We start from the raw sequence: 20,000 nt of genomic DNA on the forward strand, positions 1-20,000 counted from the left end.
TTCTAAGTTAATAGTACCAGTACTCTAAACATATGCCCAATTTGTGGCATTTTTCCATATTATTTTTTGCTTATAATTCTGCAGATGAAAGTTTAAGATCTATATACTAGATAAAGAAATGAACATTATTATACTACACGAAAGACACCTTATATAAAAAGTGTTACAGAGTGAGTCCGACAATGTATTTGGTTGGATAAATGAAAGCAAGCTGATACTAAATTAAAGAAAACAAAAATAATCTTACTTGGCAATGAGTGGATAGCTAGAAAACACCTCCCAAAGACCATAGTTACTACACATAAATCCATCAAGGAAGAACTTAGCTGAAAATCTGGGACACACTTCTCAATAATTACCTTACTGCTAAGGAACATACTGAGTCTGCTACTAAAAATATTTAGTTATTATTCTCAATGTGCTATACAGAGTGAAACTACAGCTGGCAATAGAAGAATAATGCACTCTCCTGAGCACAGTCATCATGCTGAAACTTGCACATGACTTCATAGGCCAACTCTGCTGGCATAGCAGAATAATGCTCTGACTGTGACCCAAGCAACCTGAGTTCAAATATTGTTTCAGTTATTCCCTGAAGCTGCCATGCAGGGACAAGAGAAGTACGATGTCTCTCTGGGTGGACAGGCACATGTCCAGACACTGGTTCTTGCTGTAGATTTCCTAGTGGAGAATGGAGACCAACTAGAAGTCCTGGTTTCAAGGGGAAACAGGGCAGTCTTGAGGTGCGTGGAACATGCTGTCACTCACATCCATTACACACCAGTCTCTGGGGTGGTTATAGGCATTTGCCAACTGGTTAAGGCCTTAAAGCTTACAAAACCTCATAGGCTCAGACGTAAGATGGCTTCACTCTTCACTGCTCAGCTATCACCTCCTAGAGGACTGAATGTGCTATATGGGGCAGTGGAGAGAGGTAGACTTGACTGCTATCAAGATGAGGAGAACAACCTACCAGGAAGTAAAAGAAATACACAAGAAAATACTATAATTTACAGATTATGTACTGTCTGGCACTGAGTACTGCAAAGTCCAGAAGTCATCAGAGTAGATGAATCTTGAAAGGTGTTGCATTTACAAGCAGCTTATTCGACTTGCTGTCTTCACAGAAAAATATTCCCTGACTTAGCTTGTTACAAAGACAATAAATGGAAGAGCAAATCTTCTGCTCTGTGCATACTGAAAACCTCCACTATCGTTGATGATATGGCAACCAGACATGTGTTTTTTCCAGTGGAATAAGCTCCTAAATCTCTTAAAACAAATTACTCATAATATTAACTTCAAAATAGCTTTAAAAGTCATCATCCCAGTTAAACAATATGTCAAAATGCTCAGTTGCTTAAAGTTTTGTTCCCTTTAGCACAGACTTCAGTACCTCAGTAAACCTCATTATCCTCTGTCCTGAATCAAATGACCTAACATGGCATCCTCACTAGTGAAGGCCACTTAAACTAAATAAACTTATTTACCACTTAACCTAGTTATGACAAGCTGTCAGAGTCTTAATAATGAATTAATTTGGGTTATTATTCATATAGGCTGTTCATTTAGTTTTCCTACTGTTTCATGCATGCACTTTCCTATCATAATGTCTGTATGAGTCTACTTTTCTGGATTTTTTCTCCTTGGATCTGCTATGAAAATGGACTCTGCCCAGTTGAACAATCCCAAAAAATGAAAAATACATACATACACAAATAAATAAACAACCAAGCAACATGGAGAGAATTACCCAGTCAGGGGTCCTCACATACAAAAGCATCCTCTGTCAATTCCTTTATCCTCCAATGGACAGTGGACCGGCTTAGTACAGAAACACTTACGCTGTTACAGTGCTATTCATTATAACAGACTCATAGTATCAGATTACCAAAGAATTTGCATCCAGGTCTATATGAATTATAGACTTTTGGGCCAATCCAGTCATCTAACAAGCTCTAAAATTGTTTCATATTTGAGGTTTGTCTAATACACAAGAGGAAATAATTCCATAATATTTCAGTTCTAACCGTATACAATCTTCGTTTGCATGAACTATTAAATCTTTCAACATTAATTAGTGATGAGTGATTATGTAACTGTATGTGCTGGTTAGAGAAAAAAATGTTCATTTTCTTGACAAAAATCAGCAAGTAGACATTTATATGTCCCAGTTGTAACCACACTTCAGTGGCCATTGCAATTTTAACTACTCCAAACATTAAGAATAAGAATGTAAGAACTAGATTGTAGATTTACTTTGTTCTCTGTCTCTGAATGTACTGCAAAGAGTTTAAACAAATAGAATTGCACATTTACAAAGTAGCACAAATTTGATGTGTGGTCTTAGCAATACCTTACATAATGGAAATTTAAACATTACTGTATATAATCGGTCTTTAGTAACACAAAAACATCTTAAAATTAAAATAATATTAGCTATCAAAATACCCAAGTCTCTGTCTGCGTAAGTATGAGGTAAACCTTCATTACTTTTTGATCATGGATATGCAAAATCGTTATTACTAGAATCAATAACTAAGCCTTAGTTCATATTAAGCATGCTTTAATTATCCATTCCCCATTAGGATAATGGATCTAAGGTATTCTAAAAAATGCAATCACCAAGAATTATCACAATCAAACTTGTTAATCATACCATCTGAACTACAAGAGAAATAAATAACAGTAAAAAGGAAGGGGCCCTCTACTGATCAATAAGGAACACCACTGTTAAACAAACTTGTACTACTGAAAGTACTGGGAATGCTCACCATGTATTGGTTAGTACACAACCAATCATTAAACCATTTAATAATAATGTAACTATTCAACCATTCAGATACCAATCTGTGAATAGCTGTTTCATGATGAACTGAGCTAAATGCCTTAAGCTAAGCCTAGATAACTGACATCCACTGATAAATCATCTCTCTCTAATCTTCCCTCATTAGACCAGTCATCGAGTATAATGCCCCATTTGGCATGTACCTCACTAAACACCTGCTACAGCTGGAAAGGCCACAAAAGTACCTCACAACGTGGATCCTAGGCCTTAAACACATGCCTTACATGGGCAGACTCAAAAAACTCCAGCTTTTCTCTGTCTCATATTGTGTATTAAGATGTGATCTCTGCTTGACTTAAAAAGCTATGTCTGACCCAGCCCTGTTAGAAATGTTACAACTAAAGAAATCCCAAGCCCTCTGCACCACATGCTCCAGGGACCTCAACCTCATTACCACAATTAACAGAACATGCTAGAGGGACAGGTTCATAAACCAGAGACTGCCCATGCTCTGGAACAGACTTCCCATACATTTTAAGCAGAGCACCTCACTGGCCCTTTTCCATAAAAATCTTGATGAGTGGATGGGAAATAGAAAGTTGACCCCGGAGATCACTCCAATGGCTCTACTTGATGGATGCACTGGAAAATAATGGCGGCCTGATGCCAGGGCACTTCTATGGGCTAGGCTTGTAAAGGCTCCAGGGCCATTGGCCTAGTACACACCTATGAACCTATAAATCATTATCAAATAACTGGATCACATTATTATAAAATTTCAATAAATTACATCAACATGAACATATTTTGCCTCAAAAATAATATACTTGAATCCTCATAGTCAAAATAAAAAAAATTAAAAAAAATATTTAGTTGAAGTACAACATTATCAAAATGCACAAAAGACAACAACACACACTTCTACTAGGATACAAAATTCATCACACTACCCACAGAGGACAAAACATGCTACATATTTCCTAACCATAACAGTAACAAAAAACACACCTAGCATAATCTAAACCTAAAGATAACATTAACTCTAACTTCATTCCAGATCTCAAGTTAATCCCTAAAATGACTACTTTAGGCACATACTATAGAAAAGAATTTCACCAAATAGCCATATTGTAAATGCAGCATCCAAACTAAAACTGACCAATGTGACATTTGCACAAACCAACTTAAAGAAAATAATCTTGATGAAATGTCATTTTATAAAAAGTATCTTTAGCTAATTGTCTTACTTTCCATAAAAGTTGTATAGCCAAACAATATCAGATGAAATCTAACTTTCTTTAATTACTTAAAGCGAAACAAATTACAGTTAAAACACTATGCCAAAGTAAAAAATCAACAAATAAAATGATAAAATGGCAACAGATGATGAAACAATAAAGTGGCATCAACTCTGATCTATCCGCAATGGAAAGTAACCCTTGTGAAAGAGGTAAGCCTTCATGGACTTTTTAAATTAACTCAGGCTTATGCATTCCTGAAACTGACAAGGTAGTAGGTTACATAAGAATGGTACCTTGTAAAAATGGAATGCCTAATGGAAAGTTCCATTTTCATATTGCTAACAATTATCGACCCATTGTCACCTGGGCAAAGTGTTCAAGATAGTGATAAGGAACTTTTAAAAGTGCATTGTTTACTTACATGTCTACCCACAAAAAAACAAGTCTTTAGGCAAGAGAAAGAAAAAAAGTTAAAATAATTTGTATATTCATGAATCTGTGGAATGCACACCCAGATAGATGTCTTGAGTTCTTCAAAATACAGCAAAAAATGACGCATATCAGTTTGCCAGAAATATAACCATAATGAAAATTATGTCAACATACCTTATCATGCTAAATTATATCATTAATTCATGGAAGACTGTTATTTGTAAGAACATATACTATGACACAGTTTGTTCTTTGGTTTGTTATATGGCTCACATAACTGTCAGGAATAAGGCAATAGTTTAATGGAATAAAAGTGAAACCTAATGTAGTGTTAAACCAGTTATAGAATACGTTTGCCCTACAGCTGGATGACTCAATTGCTGAGAGATATCCATCCAAGTAACAACCTGCAGAATGTCTCTACAGAAAAAAAAATCTGTATTGGCAGAACACATCATGAAAGTCAGTTTCCCTACTGAAGGAAATGAGGAACTCCCTGCGCTACCATATAACACTTTAAAAATGCTATAATCATAAAGCACTGAAGATCTGTATGGTCACTGGTATCAATGAATGACAGCAAAAGTCATCAAAATGGTAAAAATGTGCCTGAAATGTGGTAATCAATGAGTAATGGGAATATAATGTGTATCCAGAACACAAAGGTACTCAATATCATACAAATGCACCGCACCCCACCAATAGATCCATACCTCTCAATGTACCTCATTACAAGGAACGTACCTCATTTGGGGTCTTAAAAAGTTCATGTTCCTCGAAGTTCCTCAAAGTTCCACATTGAAAGAGTCTGTCACACATTCAGTGTTAGGAATTTATTTAAGTGAAATCCATGGTAAATAGAAATTAATCATATTAATCCATTAAACAATCTTCTTTATAAGTAAAACCAGCATACTTTAACTATCCTATGACCTTCCTAGTTGAAGTTGTTAATAAGCCATTAGTATGTGTTCCACATTTTGCCCATTTGTTCCACATTATGAAGGCGAGTGTTCCTCATTTTGAAGATGGAAGGTTGAGAGCTATGAATAAATCACACAGGACTACGCAGACTCAAAATAAAAGCCAGTTTGTTTAATTAAAAATATGACAAAAAAACACCAGCACAGATCTGAAGATATTCCAAGAACAAAGTACAAAATATCAGAAAAAGAACTCAGAAGACCACCATGGCAATAAAAACTATTTATTTCAGACAAGCGCTTTCACGTAGTACATCTACGCTTTCTCAAATACTTGAGAAAACGTAGATGTACTACGTGAAAGCGCTTGTCTGAAATATATAGTTTCTATTGCCGTGGTGGTCTTCTGAGTTTAAATAAAAATGTAAAAAAACCACTGAATTAAGCACTTTCGTCCGACAAGCTAGACTTCTTCAGAATTCAGTTAAAACAGTCACGTGGTTCACTTATATACAAACATCTAAATGATTAGTCTCTTCAATTAAACATAATTATTAATTAAACTAATACATACCATACAAACTAAAGACATATATTATAAAACTGTATTATAAAGTTGTAAGTAGCCATAAACAATATTAAACACTTTATATATGCTAAACAAGTTTATAACTGACTATCAGATTTCCATTTTAACAGTTATTGTAAGTTAATCTTGTAAATTAATCATGTCCTTGATGCCTGGAAAAAAATTAGCAACTAATTTAATCTGCCATATTATCTGTTTCACTTCAGATAGTGTTTTGATATCACCACCTCTGTTATTAACTTTAATCTGTTCAAGCAGGGCAAATTTAAACTCCACATGTGTACCACTCTTCAAAAGATCTTTGAAAAGAGTGTTATTCATATTTTTTTGTTTTGATCTGATATATATGCTAATAAATCCTGCATTTCAGTGGTCTCTCCGTTTTGCCTACATAAAAAACAGAACATTGCCCACACTTAGTTAAATACACTGCTTCCTTTGATAAACAATTACCTCTACTGAATTTAATTTTCTTCTTGTTATATTGTTTGATAGATGGTTGAAACCAGTCTATAAGATGTTCAAACATTTGATTATAGATTCCTGGGATTTTTTAAGGAGGCTGCTAAACTACTCGTATAGTGGCATTGCCTTGTGTGAACAACATTCACATAAGGCATCATACACCTCACTGATCTCTTCCACAGGGAAGTCTGCCAGAAATTCCTTACCCTCCATGTTGAATGATGGCACACACATATCATAATTGAAGGTCTGGGTTTTGTAGTCACTGTCAGATGATTTTTCCCCGATGCAATACACAACCACATGCCCTGGTAGATGGGAAGCTGCATTGGAAACCATTGTAAGATGTCCACTCAATCCATCATGACATTGTAGTGCTGTAGTATGACCAGACCCCTGAATAATAACACTAAGCTAGGAAAACATGTTATGGTACCCAGCCTGGCTCATGGTTGTCATCAAACAACATACTAATAGTGCCAATCTGATGCTCTCCTCCACTCTGATAGTCTTGTGATCTGTGTATAGTTACCTGCATACAGTGTTATATGTGGGGAATAAACAATTAATTAGCTATATTGTACTTGTGGCTAGGCTTGCAATATTATGTTCAGTGGTCATCACTCACCCTGATGGACATTGCCATCAAATTCACCTTGTCTCAGTACACATTTTCCATCTTGTATGGGCATATCAACCTCAGTAATGTCTGTGACACTGGTGAATGTGCAGCCCACTGTTGGCTGTCCTTTTCTTCCTATGTGGCTAATCATCTGCTGTAATGCCTTTTCCCTTGGCATTTGCATCCCCATCTTGCTCCATACTTCCCTCCTCTGTCTCAGCTGGGATGTCCCTGGAAAACCTTGCATCATCCCTCACTGCATGCACAATTCTGATAGGACGCCTTCTTTGGCCATGGAGGATGGTGATGCGCAGTATTGCTGACAAGCTTCTCTTCTACTGCTTGTCTTCAGGGTTACAACTCTGCCCCTGCAACTGGATGATCTTTTAATGGTATATCCCTAATAAGTACAGTTATTACTTTGCCATTCCCAGTGATAAATGTAGCCTTTAGTAATTAAAATATGCTTGTTTCTCTGACTCATAGTAGTGGGGCAAACTGTCTCCCAGCTGTCCTGGTATACTATTATAATTTTTCATGTCATTAGTCATTTCAGATTCTGCACCTTCACCATCCATTGTGTTTCAACTATGGAAACACATGTAGGACACATTTTATATATAGTCTTCTGGATTGTGGAGAGAATTACTCCTACTTGCTGACTGCTGAAAAAGGAAGAAGGAGGATGTCTTCTCGGGTAATAACCTAGCAGCTGCTGAAATTAAACTTAGGGGATGCACACATTTGGCCATTATAACATCACCTAGCTAAGCATTCAGGGATGTTATACTTCAGGAAAACATTTCTTTGGTAAGTGCAGCTCCACCAAACAAACTTTGTCCAAGTCTGTTTGGTAGAGCTGCACAGGAATCTGTTCTGGGGCCAGTCTTCTTTGGCATCTATTTTTCAGAAGTCAAGGCCAATGTCAAGGGCCTCTAGCTTACCAAGTTTGGAAATGGCTGCAAGCTAGGAGCAATCATAGAACCCCCCTCCCCCGAAGACACTAACATCTTACAGGAAGGTCTAACAGAGACAAATGACTGGTGCCAAAGCCACGGCTTAAAACCTAATGCTAAGAAATGTGTAATGGTACTTTTTGGGACGTTTGCTACCCAGGGACTCTACCTCATTGATAATCCCCCCCCAAGAGTAGACACAGTAGTCAGGGATTTGGGGTCTCATCTAGATAGTAACCTGGCTTTCAACCAACATCAGTCTAAGGTTTTTAAGAAAATCTTTCTGCCACTTAACTTATAAGTAAGGGCATATTATCACACAGAGCAAGGTCCTTCTCTAACCCTGTTCAAGCACAACCTGAGCCAGTGAATGAAAAATCGGAAATTCACCCTAGCCTAGCACCTATGTCTCTGATAGACAGAGGCAGCCATTAAATCATGGCCTGACTAACATACAACCCTTAAAATAACCCCTAAGGTGAACTAACTTACTGGATACATTTGGATTGCATGGCTAGGCTTATAAAGGATACAGTGGCCATTAGCCTAGTATACACCTATGAGCCAATGAACCTATGAACCATAGTGGAAGTAAGATTCATAGATATCTGTGGTGAAGCAGTTCTAGGCTTCCTCAGGTCACTAATATCTCTCTTGTTGAGTTACCAAAAGTACAATAGGTTTGATAAATATAAACAGTAGAAGTTAACCACACTTTCATCCAAACAAAATGAAACAAAATCCATAACCAAACTTGGCTTGGGACAACTTACCTGTCTTATGGAGGCAGTGCACAGGGGGTTCCAAAATGTTGCTGCCTAACACACTTTGCAAATACTGAATTCATGCATGGCTTACTCACACACTTATAAGGAAATATTAAACATATATACAGGTCACTATTAAAATACATTTCAAGGATCAAGACAAAAAATGGGTATTAAATATATAAAAAAAGAAAAGAATTACTGAAAATGTTCATTAGCAAAAGTAAAGTTAAAGACCTCGCCTACAACATTATAAATATATACATATAAATGTGTATATGTATATATGTATGTGAGAATAGTTAGATGGATATGTGTTTCAAATAAAAACTTGTGCTCACAATACACACTCAAAGTGTTTTGAAACATGAACTCACTGTCTGAGTGGTGTGTGTGTGTGTGTGTGTGTGTGTGTGTGTGTGTGTGTGTGTGTGTGTGTGTGTGTGTGTGTGTGTGTGTGTGTGTGTGTGTGTTTGTGTGTATTAATGCTATACATGACAGCACAGTAGCACACTCAGTAGCACTATTGCCTTATATCAAGAGGTTATCTGATTCAATTCTCAGCTGGGTTTCCTTCTTTGTGGAGTCTGCATGTCCTTCCTGTATTCTCATGAGTTTTCTCAAGGTGCTTCCATTTCCCCCACATTCTAAAGGCATGCAGTAGGAAGACTGGACACTCTAAATTGGTTGTGGATGTGAGAGCACATGTGTGTGTGGTATGGAAGAACTACAATGACAGGGCTAGCCATCCAGCAGTTTGTGTATTGGCTCTAGATGATAGGTACTGATAATGTGACATCCAACCCATGTGTAAAAATAGGAAAAAAGGGGATTTTATGTGTGTGTGTGTGTGTGTGTGTGTGTGTGTGTGTGTGTGTGTGTGCGTGTGTGTGTGTGTGTGTGTGTGTGTGCGTGTGTGTGTGTGTAGATATAGATAGATAGATAGATAGATAGATAGATAGATAGATAGATAGATAGATAGATATGTTTGTAAGTTCATTATACAGTGTTCAGGCCCTAAGGCCATCAAGAAACAATGACTCCCAAAATTTTGGATCATATGCACAGTCTCCCATCCATGTATCAAGATTTTCCTTAAATTCCTTACTTAATGGAGAATTGTGTATATTCACTGGCAATATATTCCATAATAATGGGATTTTTTTGCATCACAAACATCCCTCTTATTCATGTTCTGCATTTAGTGATCTTATATAAACAATTTTTCATGTTTCTCGTGTATGCCTTCAAATTATCATTAATATTCAGACTTATTGAGGATAACATGTCGTTATGTAATTCATTGTAAACCAATATTAATTTCCCTCTCAAATAACAATATTATATTGTGAACAAACACAGCTTTTTACATCTTTCAAAATAATGCACATCAGATAAGGACAAAATTCTTTTTTGTAAATTTTCTTTACAGAAGACAAAAAGAAAGCCAATAAAAGATATATTATCAACAAGGCCCCTTCTTTGTATCTGCTGTGCATTATGCCTCCTATTCAGGATATGTCTAACTTTAGTTTGCTCAGGGATGAGAATCATGTGATCAGTGCATTACACTAACATAATCAGTTTCAGATATAAAGCCAGAAGCACAGCAAATTCCATTATCTTAGTGGACACACAGTAACCTGTTATTTTTTAAAGATAAGGACAAGACATCTCAATGATTACAACACAGTCTTGCTAAATGTTGCACTTGTACTGCAGTATACAGTAGTGCAACTGTACAGTGTTTTTGAGAAGCACAAAAAAGCATAATGTTTATATAAATGCTCAAGGCAGATGTGTAGAAGCTTCATATGTTCATTGTAAGCAAGTCAATCAAAATTTCGCAGTATATAAGCAATGATTTCTCAACATGACAAATTTCTTTTAAATATTGGGAAAAGTAATATGACAACCACTACTGTTATGTTGCACATTTTTGTGACAGCGTATCACTACATATTGTTTAATAGATTCTGAGGTATGACTTTATGCATTTCACAAACCAACAAATGAGGTAACATTTCAGAGATAAGCACTGAAAGTAAGTAAAGTAAACCAAAAAAATGCATCTTGAACACAACTGTACTTAAAGAACTTTTACTTTATTTCAGGATGTACGGACACTTTATAATCAGCTGGCAGGTTCTCAGCTGGAAGACACAGATGTTCCCATTGGGACAGGCCTTGATGACATACTGGAAGCCATTAGAACACACTGGGAGAAAGAGATAGAAAGAAACCGTACTGAAACAAATGCCTTGATGTGTGACCAGGTAAGTTTGTATGATCAAGGCTTCACATTTTAGGTAATTGCATCTTTCTGAGAGTAGCTCTGGAACCTAGATATTGCACATAAAAGGCTTCTATTAAACATATTTATTTATTACATGCAGTTTTAAAGACAACAGTACTGCTGTAGTCATGAATTCATGCAATCACATAAGATCTTCTCTCGCTTGGACAATTATTCGTCACCATCTTTTTCTTTCCTTAAGTCTTGTCTTCATCATAGCATTGACTGATCTTATCTGTGCCATTGCTATTTCTTCTGGCTTGACAATTTATTCCACATATATTATTTATCATTTCCATGTTTTTCAAACCAGTCATCACTGATATAATATTACTGTACCATTTTCAACAGCAGCTATATTGCAGTTCCAGTAATGTTATCCTTTAATTGTTTTGCTTTTTTATTATATAGTTTTTCTATTCATTTAGTCTGCATTTGTGATTAACTGTTAAATGTAGCTGCATTGTTCCATCTGCCTAGACAGAGTTTGCAAATGTGAGATGTTTTTCTAACAACTAAGGAACTGTTATCACGCTAAATACAACTATTTTGAAAAACAATTATTGCTCAGCATGAGTTCACATGTGGTGCAGTGGTTAGCATTGCCACCTCACAGCAAGAGGTTTTCTGGTTTAATCCTTGGCTGGGATGCCTTCTGTGCGGAGTCTGCATGTCCACCCTATGTTCGCATGGGTTTCCTCCAGGTGCTCTGGTTTCCTCCCAAATCCGAAAGACATGCTGTAGGCGGATTGAACACTCTAAATTGGCCCTAGGTGTGAATGCATGCATGTGTGTGCCTTCTGTGGAAGGTTGGGTGCTGGGCTGGCAACTTGACACTGCAAAACTCCACTGCTAATCATGAGCAGACAGGTGATCCTCTGTGGTGACCCTTAACCGGGAGAAAGCTGAAATAAGAAGACTAAATCAGAAAAATGTCACAGTGCTTCAAATAAAGAGAAATATACTCTTTTAGGTCATTTGTGGACAGATGAGCATATCTAGATTTAATAAAATGAAGTGTCTTACAGACACATTCTTTTGAAACAGTTTTATTTTTAGTAGTTTTAAAATCTGATGCAGAAACAAGCTAATCTAAGCATTTGTTTGTATACTGTATTATTATCATAACCATGCTATTTGCACATACTATATATTAGATGTAACTTTTTTTAATTAATAGGCTCTTAAAGCATAAAATATAATGTGCCTAATCAAACACAAGAATTTAAAAAATGGCTATTAGATATGTATGAAATGTGAATGATACATAGTTTAAAAAAGTACTAAACCGTTACTACTAGTAGATGCCTGTTAATATCACTATTTTCACATAGCTAACCGTCTGTAAGAAGTATGGCAATTACCTTTACAGTGCAAATAAAAACTTAAGACAGGTACCAAAGCAAAATTATTTTGAAAAGAAGTATGACATACCAATGTATCTCTGATAAACACTATTTCTCTATACATATATATAAAAATTTAAGAAATACCAAGTATTATGTATAAATGTTATTACTACTAGTCCTTGACTCACACACACACACACACACACACACACACACACACACACACACACACACACACACACACACACACACACACACACACACTCCACCACGACCATCACCAACTCTGTCTTAGTCATCAAGAGAAGCTGTGCTTGCATGCCAGTCCATGCTAATTAACTAGGCCTCCACGATAAAGGATGGCTTTTGTTCTCAGTGAAGAGCATTTTACTGGTGCAAATGAAGAAAATGTTCCATAACTTCAAACTGAAGTGAACAGGCAGAGCCAATGAAAATAAAACAAACAGGTTTAAATATGACACTCTTAGAAACAAAGAAAAAATTTAAATGTTACTTTTATGAAGGCAGACTCAACAAGATTAAATGTTTTTTGTTTAGTAGTAAATTCTTTGAAATATTAAAATTGCATATATGAACATTATAAGGACATTTTCAGGTTTAATATCTCCCTCTAACCCCCACATAAAGATCTTTTCTGTTTCCCCTGTACCACCAATGGCAGGTGATAATTAGATAATTACGGTAGTTCTGCAGCTGCCTGCGGCCCATGGCCAGCTAGCCAATAACTTCAGTGTATCTAAAATGACTGTTTTTAGTTCTGAAAGTATTTTAAACTCTGATCACCACTGTTGTATGACATACTTCACCATGGCAACAGAGAGAAGCCATGCCCAGTGATAAATGACACTACATGCCACTTATCAGGAGAGCTAGAAGGTCCTGTTTTGTCATACCCACATCAGCTGGAGAATGACAAGCAATGTCATGGGTATGTACTGGCATGAAGGTAAGCTCCCTGCACAAACCTTCTTTTATGTTTAAAGTCAATTAAATTAAAAAGACAGATTGTCAAAAAAATTTTTCGATGCCTCCAGTCTATAACACAAGATGTAGGAGACCTCCACATGGGACAGACTATGAGGACCAGAATACTAAAAACACATTTAACAACTACTTATTACAAACAGAGGTACATGGCCACTCTGAGTGTCAAGTACATTTGTAGGTGCAACAATTACATACAGATTATCTTGATTTTTAAGTGTTCTGGCCAGTACACAACTTTATAAAATAACTTATACATTTATTTGTTCTTTCATTTATTTCTGCTTTAAATATGTTTCCATACTGTTTGGTGTATAATCACAGAATCAATAAATGTCTGATTGAGTCAGTAATTGATTGGACTACATGAAATAGTAGGTTCACGGATGACTATTTTCCTCTTCTCCCTAAATGGCCTCTCCCAGTTGGTTTACTACCAGCACCCAAGTGGCCCATTTATTTTGTGGGATTGGAGGTATGTATTCCTTGGATATTCAAGAGCCCTATAGCCCATTTATTCCTGTCAGAAAGCCCTATCATCCCATCTCTTCCTTGGTGACAAGAGTCGACTGGTATGCTAATATAACTTCCACAAACAAAAAAAAAAAAAAAGAAAAGAAAAGAAAAAGCCTGATGCAATGAACTATACGAAAACCAGCAATCAGTGATGTCATCAAGGTGTTGACTATGGCAGCAGTGAACATGTGTTAGCCGTAGTCTGCTCTTGGTGTAGCTCACATCCCATTTTACTTTAATGGATTTCTTCTGCGGCAGGGCTAGCCACAAGTAGTGTGAAACTTGGTTTGACATGATTGTCACTGCTGAAGTGACACCCAATCCATGTGCAAAAATGGGAAAAAGGGGCTGAGGATGGATGGATGGATGGATGGATGGATGGATGGATGGATGGATGGATGGATAGATGGATGGATGGACGGATGGATAACAAACTACCTCATTCAGTGTAGTATTTAAGTATAAGTTCTCTCAGATCTCTCCTCCACCACTGTGAGAATTATCAGTGCTCCATTATATGCTGTCTTCTTCTCTCTGCCTTTATCAGTGTGATGGTAATCCTATTACCTTGCAGCAGATCACAGAGGCACTGTTGAACTCTGTACCTTCCTATGTTATGACCTTCAGGCTATTCAATATTTGTTTAGTAGAAATGAATTAACACTTAGCACTAAACACAGCTGCGGCACATATCTGATTCACATTGTGCATGAAACTGAGAAAAGCACTGCCACTTCCTGTGACATTTTGGAAGAACAGCTCCAGGAAGTAACTTTTGCAAGTTTCTAGGTGTCATCCTTGAATATGCCCGCACATTTGAAGCTCACAGGTTGGGTTTATTAAGCACAACAATGCCAAGCTAAATCAAGCCCATCATATGCTCTTCATGTAAGTGGCTATGTACATTATTGGCCATACTGACATTCATCCCTCCCTTATCTCTGGTCTCTCCTATTTTCAACAATGCTTCATGCCTTGGGCCCTGACTATGTACCTTATTGCTTAATCAACAGCACTAAACACTCCCTCTAGGAACCCCTCCTAAAACTGTTCGGCTTTGGTATAGCTAAAAGGGATGCTCATAAGGCATATAAGGTGACTATTATTATGCCAATCCATAAAGAAGACCCACGTCAGATACCTGGAACTGTAGACCCATCAGCCTAATTTGCAAAGTCATGGAACATATTATATCTGATTTCATAAACGAGGATAAATGATATCCCTCAGTGTGAACAAGTACCTATTCATACCTTACACCTCCTTACTCTCTCCCTTCTTCACTCACTTCCTTACTTCTATCAGTTTCTCTCCCCTGACTTTCTTTTTAAATATACCATAAACCTGCTTTTCACTCACTCATAATGCAATTCCTGTTTATATTATACTAACTTACCTTTAATTTCTCTATAAACTACCTAATCATTGTCATATACCATATCTATTCTTAACCAATGTCTTCATGTTATGTCTAATTTAGTATAATTATTTCAGTTTAGATGCTTTTATATTATTTTTGAATATTGTAAAAGTATTGTTCTTAGGTACATACTAGGCTAACGGCTCAAGAGCCCTTACATGCCTAAACAGTTTTATTCAGATTTTACCCAATTTTCTATCCTTAAGAGAAAGATAACAAGGGTCAGCAAATGGGATTTGACATTTTTTATAAACTGCCTTTGTCCATGAGGGACATGAGCACCACCCAAGGTGTGAATTTATGATTTCCTATCCATTGGTCCAGACTGCATTTGAAGATGGTCAGGGAAAGGTTCTGCTTCACATGAATAGGAAGCCTGTTTCAGAGGCGTGACAATCTCTGGGATACATATCTGTCTCTCCTGCATGATCTATTCATGATTATTCTTTTGAGCAAGTTACCCTCATGCACTTAGTTTTGCAAATATGCAACATTTCCATCAGGGCTGCATTAGAGACTGCCTTGTGGGTCAGGCACAGATCACCCTTCAGTAATCGGTAGGAAACAGAATACAGTGATAGGGCTTTTAATTTGTCTGCGTATGACATGTTGGTTATACACTGTATTTCTTTGGTGAGAAACCTCTGAGGATGCTCCAACTGTTCCAGATGCTTGGTGAGGTACATGCTAAAGGGTGCATTGTACTCGATTACTGGTCTGATGAGGGCCAAGTACAGTGGTACTATGACACTCTTAAATCTGGATGCTATTTCCTTACTTATAAGCTGAGCCACATAAAAGGATCTCTTCACCACTGTAGACACATTGTGGTCAAAGTTCAGATCACTATCTATCTATCTATGTACCCAGATTTCTCAACACTGGGTCCACTTATAGGGGAGTGCTCTCAGTGTTGTAATTTGCAGGAACATTTGATTTCCCAAAGGGTATTATTAAGCACTTCTTCATATTTAGTTTTAGGACATGGCTCTAACACCAGTCATTAGCCTGTGTCAGACCTTTCTGTAGGATATCAACATCCTTTGGGTAGTCAATGATTGCCTCCATCTTTCAGTCAGCAGCAAACCTGAGACATCTATCCCAAGCAAAAGGGGCCCAACACTGAGCCCTGTGGTACTCCACTGGTGACTAGCCTCTTGCTGGATGTGGATTCCCCCACTCTAACAACATGTATCCTATTTATGAGCCATTTCCCTATCCATCTGGTGACATAGAGGTCTATGCCCAATTTCGTGAGTTTATCTATAACACCCAACTTGGGTATTGTGTCAAACACCTTGGCGAGGTCAAGGTAGGTGGTATGCACTGTCTTACTCTCATCCATGGCCTTGGTGACTTCTTTAAGAAGTCCACCAGAGTGAGCAGGCAGGACTTGCTCTTGACGAAGCCGAACTTGATTGGGTCTAGAATCTGGAGTTTTCCTATGTCATTGTTAATCAGGTCCATGATTATCCTTTCCATAGCCTTGCATTTGAAGCTAGTCATACTTATGGGTCAGTAGTTTCCTGGCTCTGTTGATATTCCCCCCTTATGCAGAGGGATGACTGTTGCTGTCCTCCACTCTACTGGGACAAAGTATGTCTGGAGACTGTGGTTAAATAGAGATCTGCATGGGTCTGCTAGATCATGTTTCAAGCTATTTAACAGACACCCTGGGATTTCATCAGGGCCCATTGATGTCATATTTCTAACTTTAAAGAGCACAGTGATGACCTGTTCTTTTTTGATAACGGGCAAAGGAATGGTAGGGGTATTTCATGGGGACTGACTGGAAGTGAACAGGGGGTGAAATTTGAGCTGAATTTATTGGCCAGAAAGCTTGCTATTTCTTCTGGCTGAGTATAGGTAGTGCCACCTACAGCCAACTCAGCACACTGTTAAGAGTTTCCTTTAAGATTTTGTTGTTGTTCCTTCGGCTTTTCCCAGTTAGGGGTCACTATAGCGGAACTCCGGTCCGCTAATGATTGGCAGTACATTTTCACAGTGCCGAGGTGCCAGCTCGATGCCCAACCTTCAACGAAGGCATGCCCATTCACACATGTTTTTCGAACACCACTCAACCACTGGGAGGACATGCAGACTCCACACAGAAGGCACTCCAGCCAAAAATCGAATGGGAGAACCTCTTGCTGTGAGGCGACAATGCTACCGCTGCACCACTGCGGCTTCCATAATTAAAAAAAATGTTTTGTGGTTATCCTTTGTATGGGAGGCTATTTTAGTCTCATATTTAGTTTTGAAGACTTGACTTGTTCCCTGATTTGCCGGTTGAAACTAATGGATTTTTTTCTCTGTTCTGCACCCTTCCATTTACTTCTAGACACAAATTTCTTCCTTCTGTTGTTTAGTCTATTTATGCAAGGGGTCCTCTACAGTGGCTTGTTTTTCCATATAGACCTATGTTTAGTTTGGTCAGGTACTGCTCTTTCTATGCAGTTGTTTAAGTGGTTGTACAGGGCATTCATGTATACTTCTGCGTAGGCTTCAATGTTTTCATGGTTATGGGGAGCTTTAAAATTACCTATGCTATCACTTGATAAAAGGTAATTTACCTTGGGAAAATTCTTTAGGGTTTTAGGGTATGATGGTGGTTCTACCATTATATTTATTTCAAAGGAGAATGATTTATGATCGAATCTTATCAAAGAGGAACATTCAGTGGGGAGGGTGCAATGCTCCCACATGTTTATGAGTACTATGTCAAGGATCTTTGAGCTCTTAGTGGGAGCACAGACAAGCTGTTCCAGAGCATTTGTATTGACAAAATCCAGGAATCTCTGAGCCTGCATGTTAGTGGTTGTGTATGGTTCCCAGTTTATGGAGGGGTAGTCTAAATCACCCATGAGTACTGTGCTCATGTCCACCAGATAGCCACAGATTTGTTACTATGGGTTTAACCAGGGAGAAGAGTGAGGAGATTTAACTGGACTGGGCTGATATCACACGGACGAAGAATAGGTGCTATACTCAGTGTGAACTGCAGCTATCCAACAAGGTGATGCTGTTCTGCATGCAACTCAGATGCTCCTAAAACAGCAGGGGACTGGGGAAGTTTGCAGTGATAATTATTCTAAGGAAAATTTTAACTTGATAGTGTTTACATTTATACAGGGCACTGCTAACCACTACTGCGTAGTGAGCAGCTTGACACAAGCACTGGGCATATATAGAATCAGAAAATCAAATGGCAATAAATAAATAAAAAATAAATAAAAGAAACTCGATATATAAAAAATTACTGCCATAGTGGCACAACAATATGCTTTGGTAAAATTAAGATCATGTCTACTTAACTTAGTCAACTTATTTGAGAAAGTTACTGAAGTTGTAGATAGTGTAAATGCAGGTTGTATCTTGATCTGGGCAAGGCCTTTGACACTTTTTATTATGGTGGCACAGTAAATAAGGTTGAGCCAGAACGCAGATTCTTATGATGAAAGAAGGGCAGCACACTGCCTGAACAGATAGAACCCATGTAGATAAAGTAACAGACGGCACCTCAAAAAGCAAAAAATGGCTAGTGGCATTCCTCAAGGCTAAGCACTGGGACCGCCTTCTGTTTGGTATCTACTTCTTGGATCTCAAGATCCCTAACTCAGACAAATGGCTATCTAAATGTATCGATGACTTTAAGTTGGGTGCAGTCTTTCACTAAGCATATTATACTGTGTCATTATAGTAAGGGCTAAACATAACAAATCAGTGGTATATAGTGTAGCATTGTCTCCTTTGCTAACTAAATCTCAACAAAAGTTTGTAGTATAAACAGTAGGTGCTTTCATTAGAAACCCCATACAAATCACCTCACATAATAAATGTCTGAGCTTTCTGTAATGAACTGAAACAAGATAATGTCGATGTAATACCTTCTGCACTACATGATCCATTTTCCAGCACTGTCTGCAATTACCTGATACATTTCTCTACCCTGTTCACAAACGCATTGCCTTCCACCTCTTTATTTTGTTGTTTTCTTCATTTATGACACACCTGACCACTGTAGTAATGTGAAAACATGAATCTCTATATATAATCTCAAAGCCAACTAATTCTTCAACAACTGTACTCTATATTCAGATCTTACACAAGGAGAATCACTTCAGGGTAATGCATATGAACCAGTATAGTTATTCTAAAGTCATCCCATGTCGGCACATGTCTGGCTGGCTATTATGAAATGCTGAAATGTCTATATGATGATATTCAAAGAAGACCATATCTTAATAAAGTTCTACATTTTCCAACAGTTTATCAAGAATCAGACTGTATTTCCCTGGATTTTTATTATATTCATGTGTGTGTGTGTGTGTGTGTGTGTGTGTGTGTGTGTGTGTGTGTGTGTGTGTGTTTCTCTCTCTCTCTCTATAAATATATATATATATATATATATATATATATATATATATATATATATATATATATATATATATACATATATATATATATATATATATATATGGGTCTACTTAACTTGCCCTAACTTCCAATTGACTGACACCCATTTGACTGAGACCAAATGACTGAAATTTCAGTTGACTGACACTTCATTTGACTGACACTTCATTTGACTGACAAGTATTATTGGCAGTCTCCAGAGCACTGTAAGGCAA

At 37.4% G+C, this 20,000-nt stretch overlaps 1 protein-coding gene across 1 annotated transcript in view; it reads left to right on the top strand.

Annotated features, from left to right (window-relative positions):
- BFSP2 (beaded filament structural protein 2) overlaps window positions 1–20,000 on the top strand; it is a 234,103-nt gene that overhangs the window by 44,740 nt on the left and 169,363 nt on the right. The window contains exon 4 of the mRNA XM_044066099.1: window positions 10,898–11,059. Within this exon, the coding sequence (XP_043922034.1) occupies window positions 10,898–11,059 (162 nt within the window). The remainder of the gene's footprint in view (window positions 1–10,897; window positions 11,060–20,000) is intronic.

This window comes from Protopterus annectens, chromosome 3.part0 (genome assembly GCF_019279795.1).
Source record: "Protopterus annectens isolate FY-2018-M chromosome 3.part0, PAN1.0, whole genome shotgun sequence".
NCBI classification, from domain to species: domain Eukaryota; kingdom Metazoa; phylum Chordata; order Ceratodontiformes; family Protopteridae; genus Protopterus; species Protopterus annectens.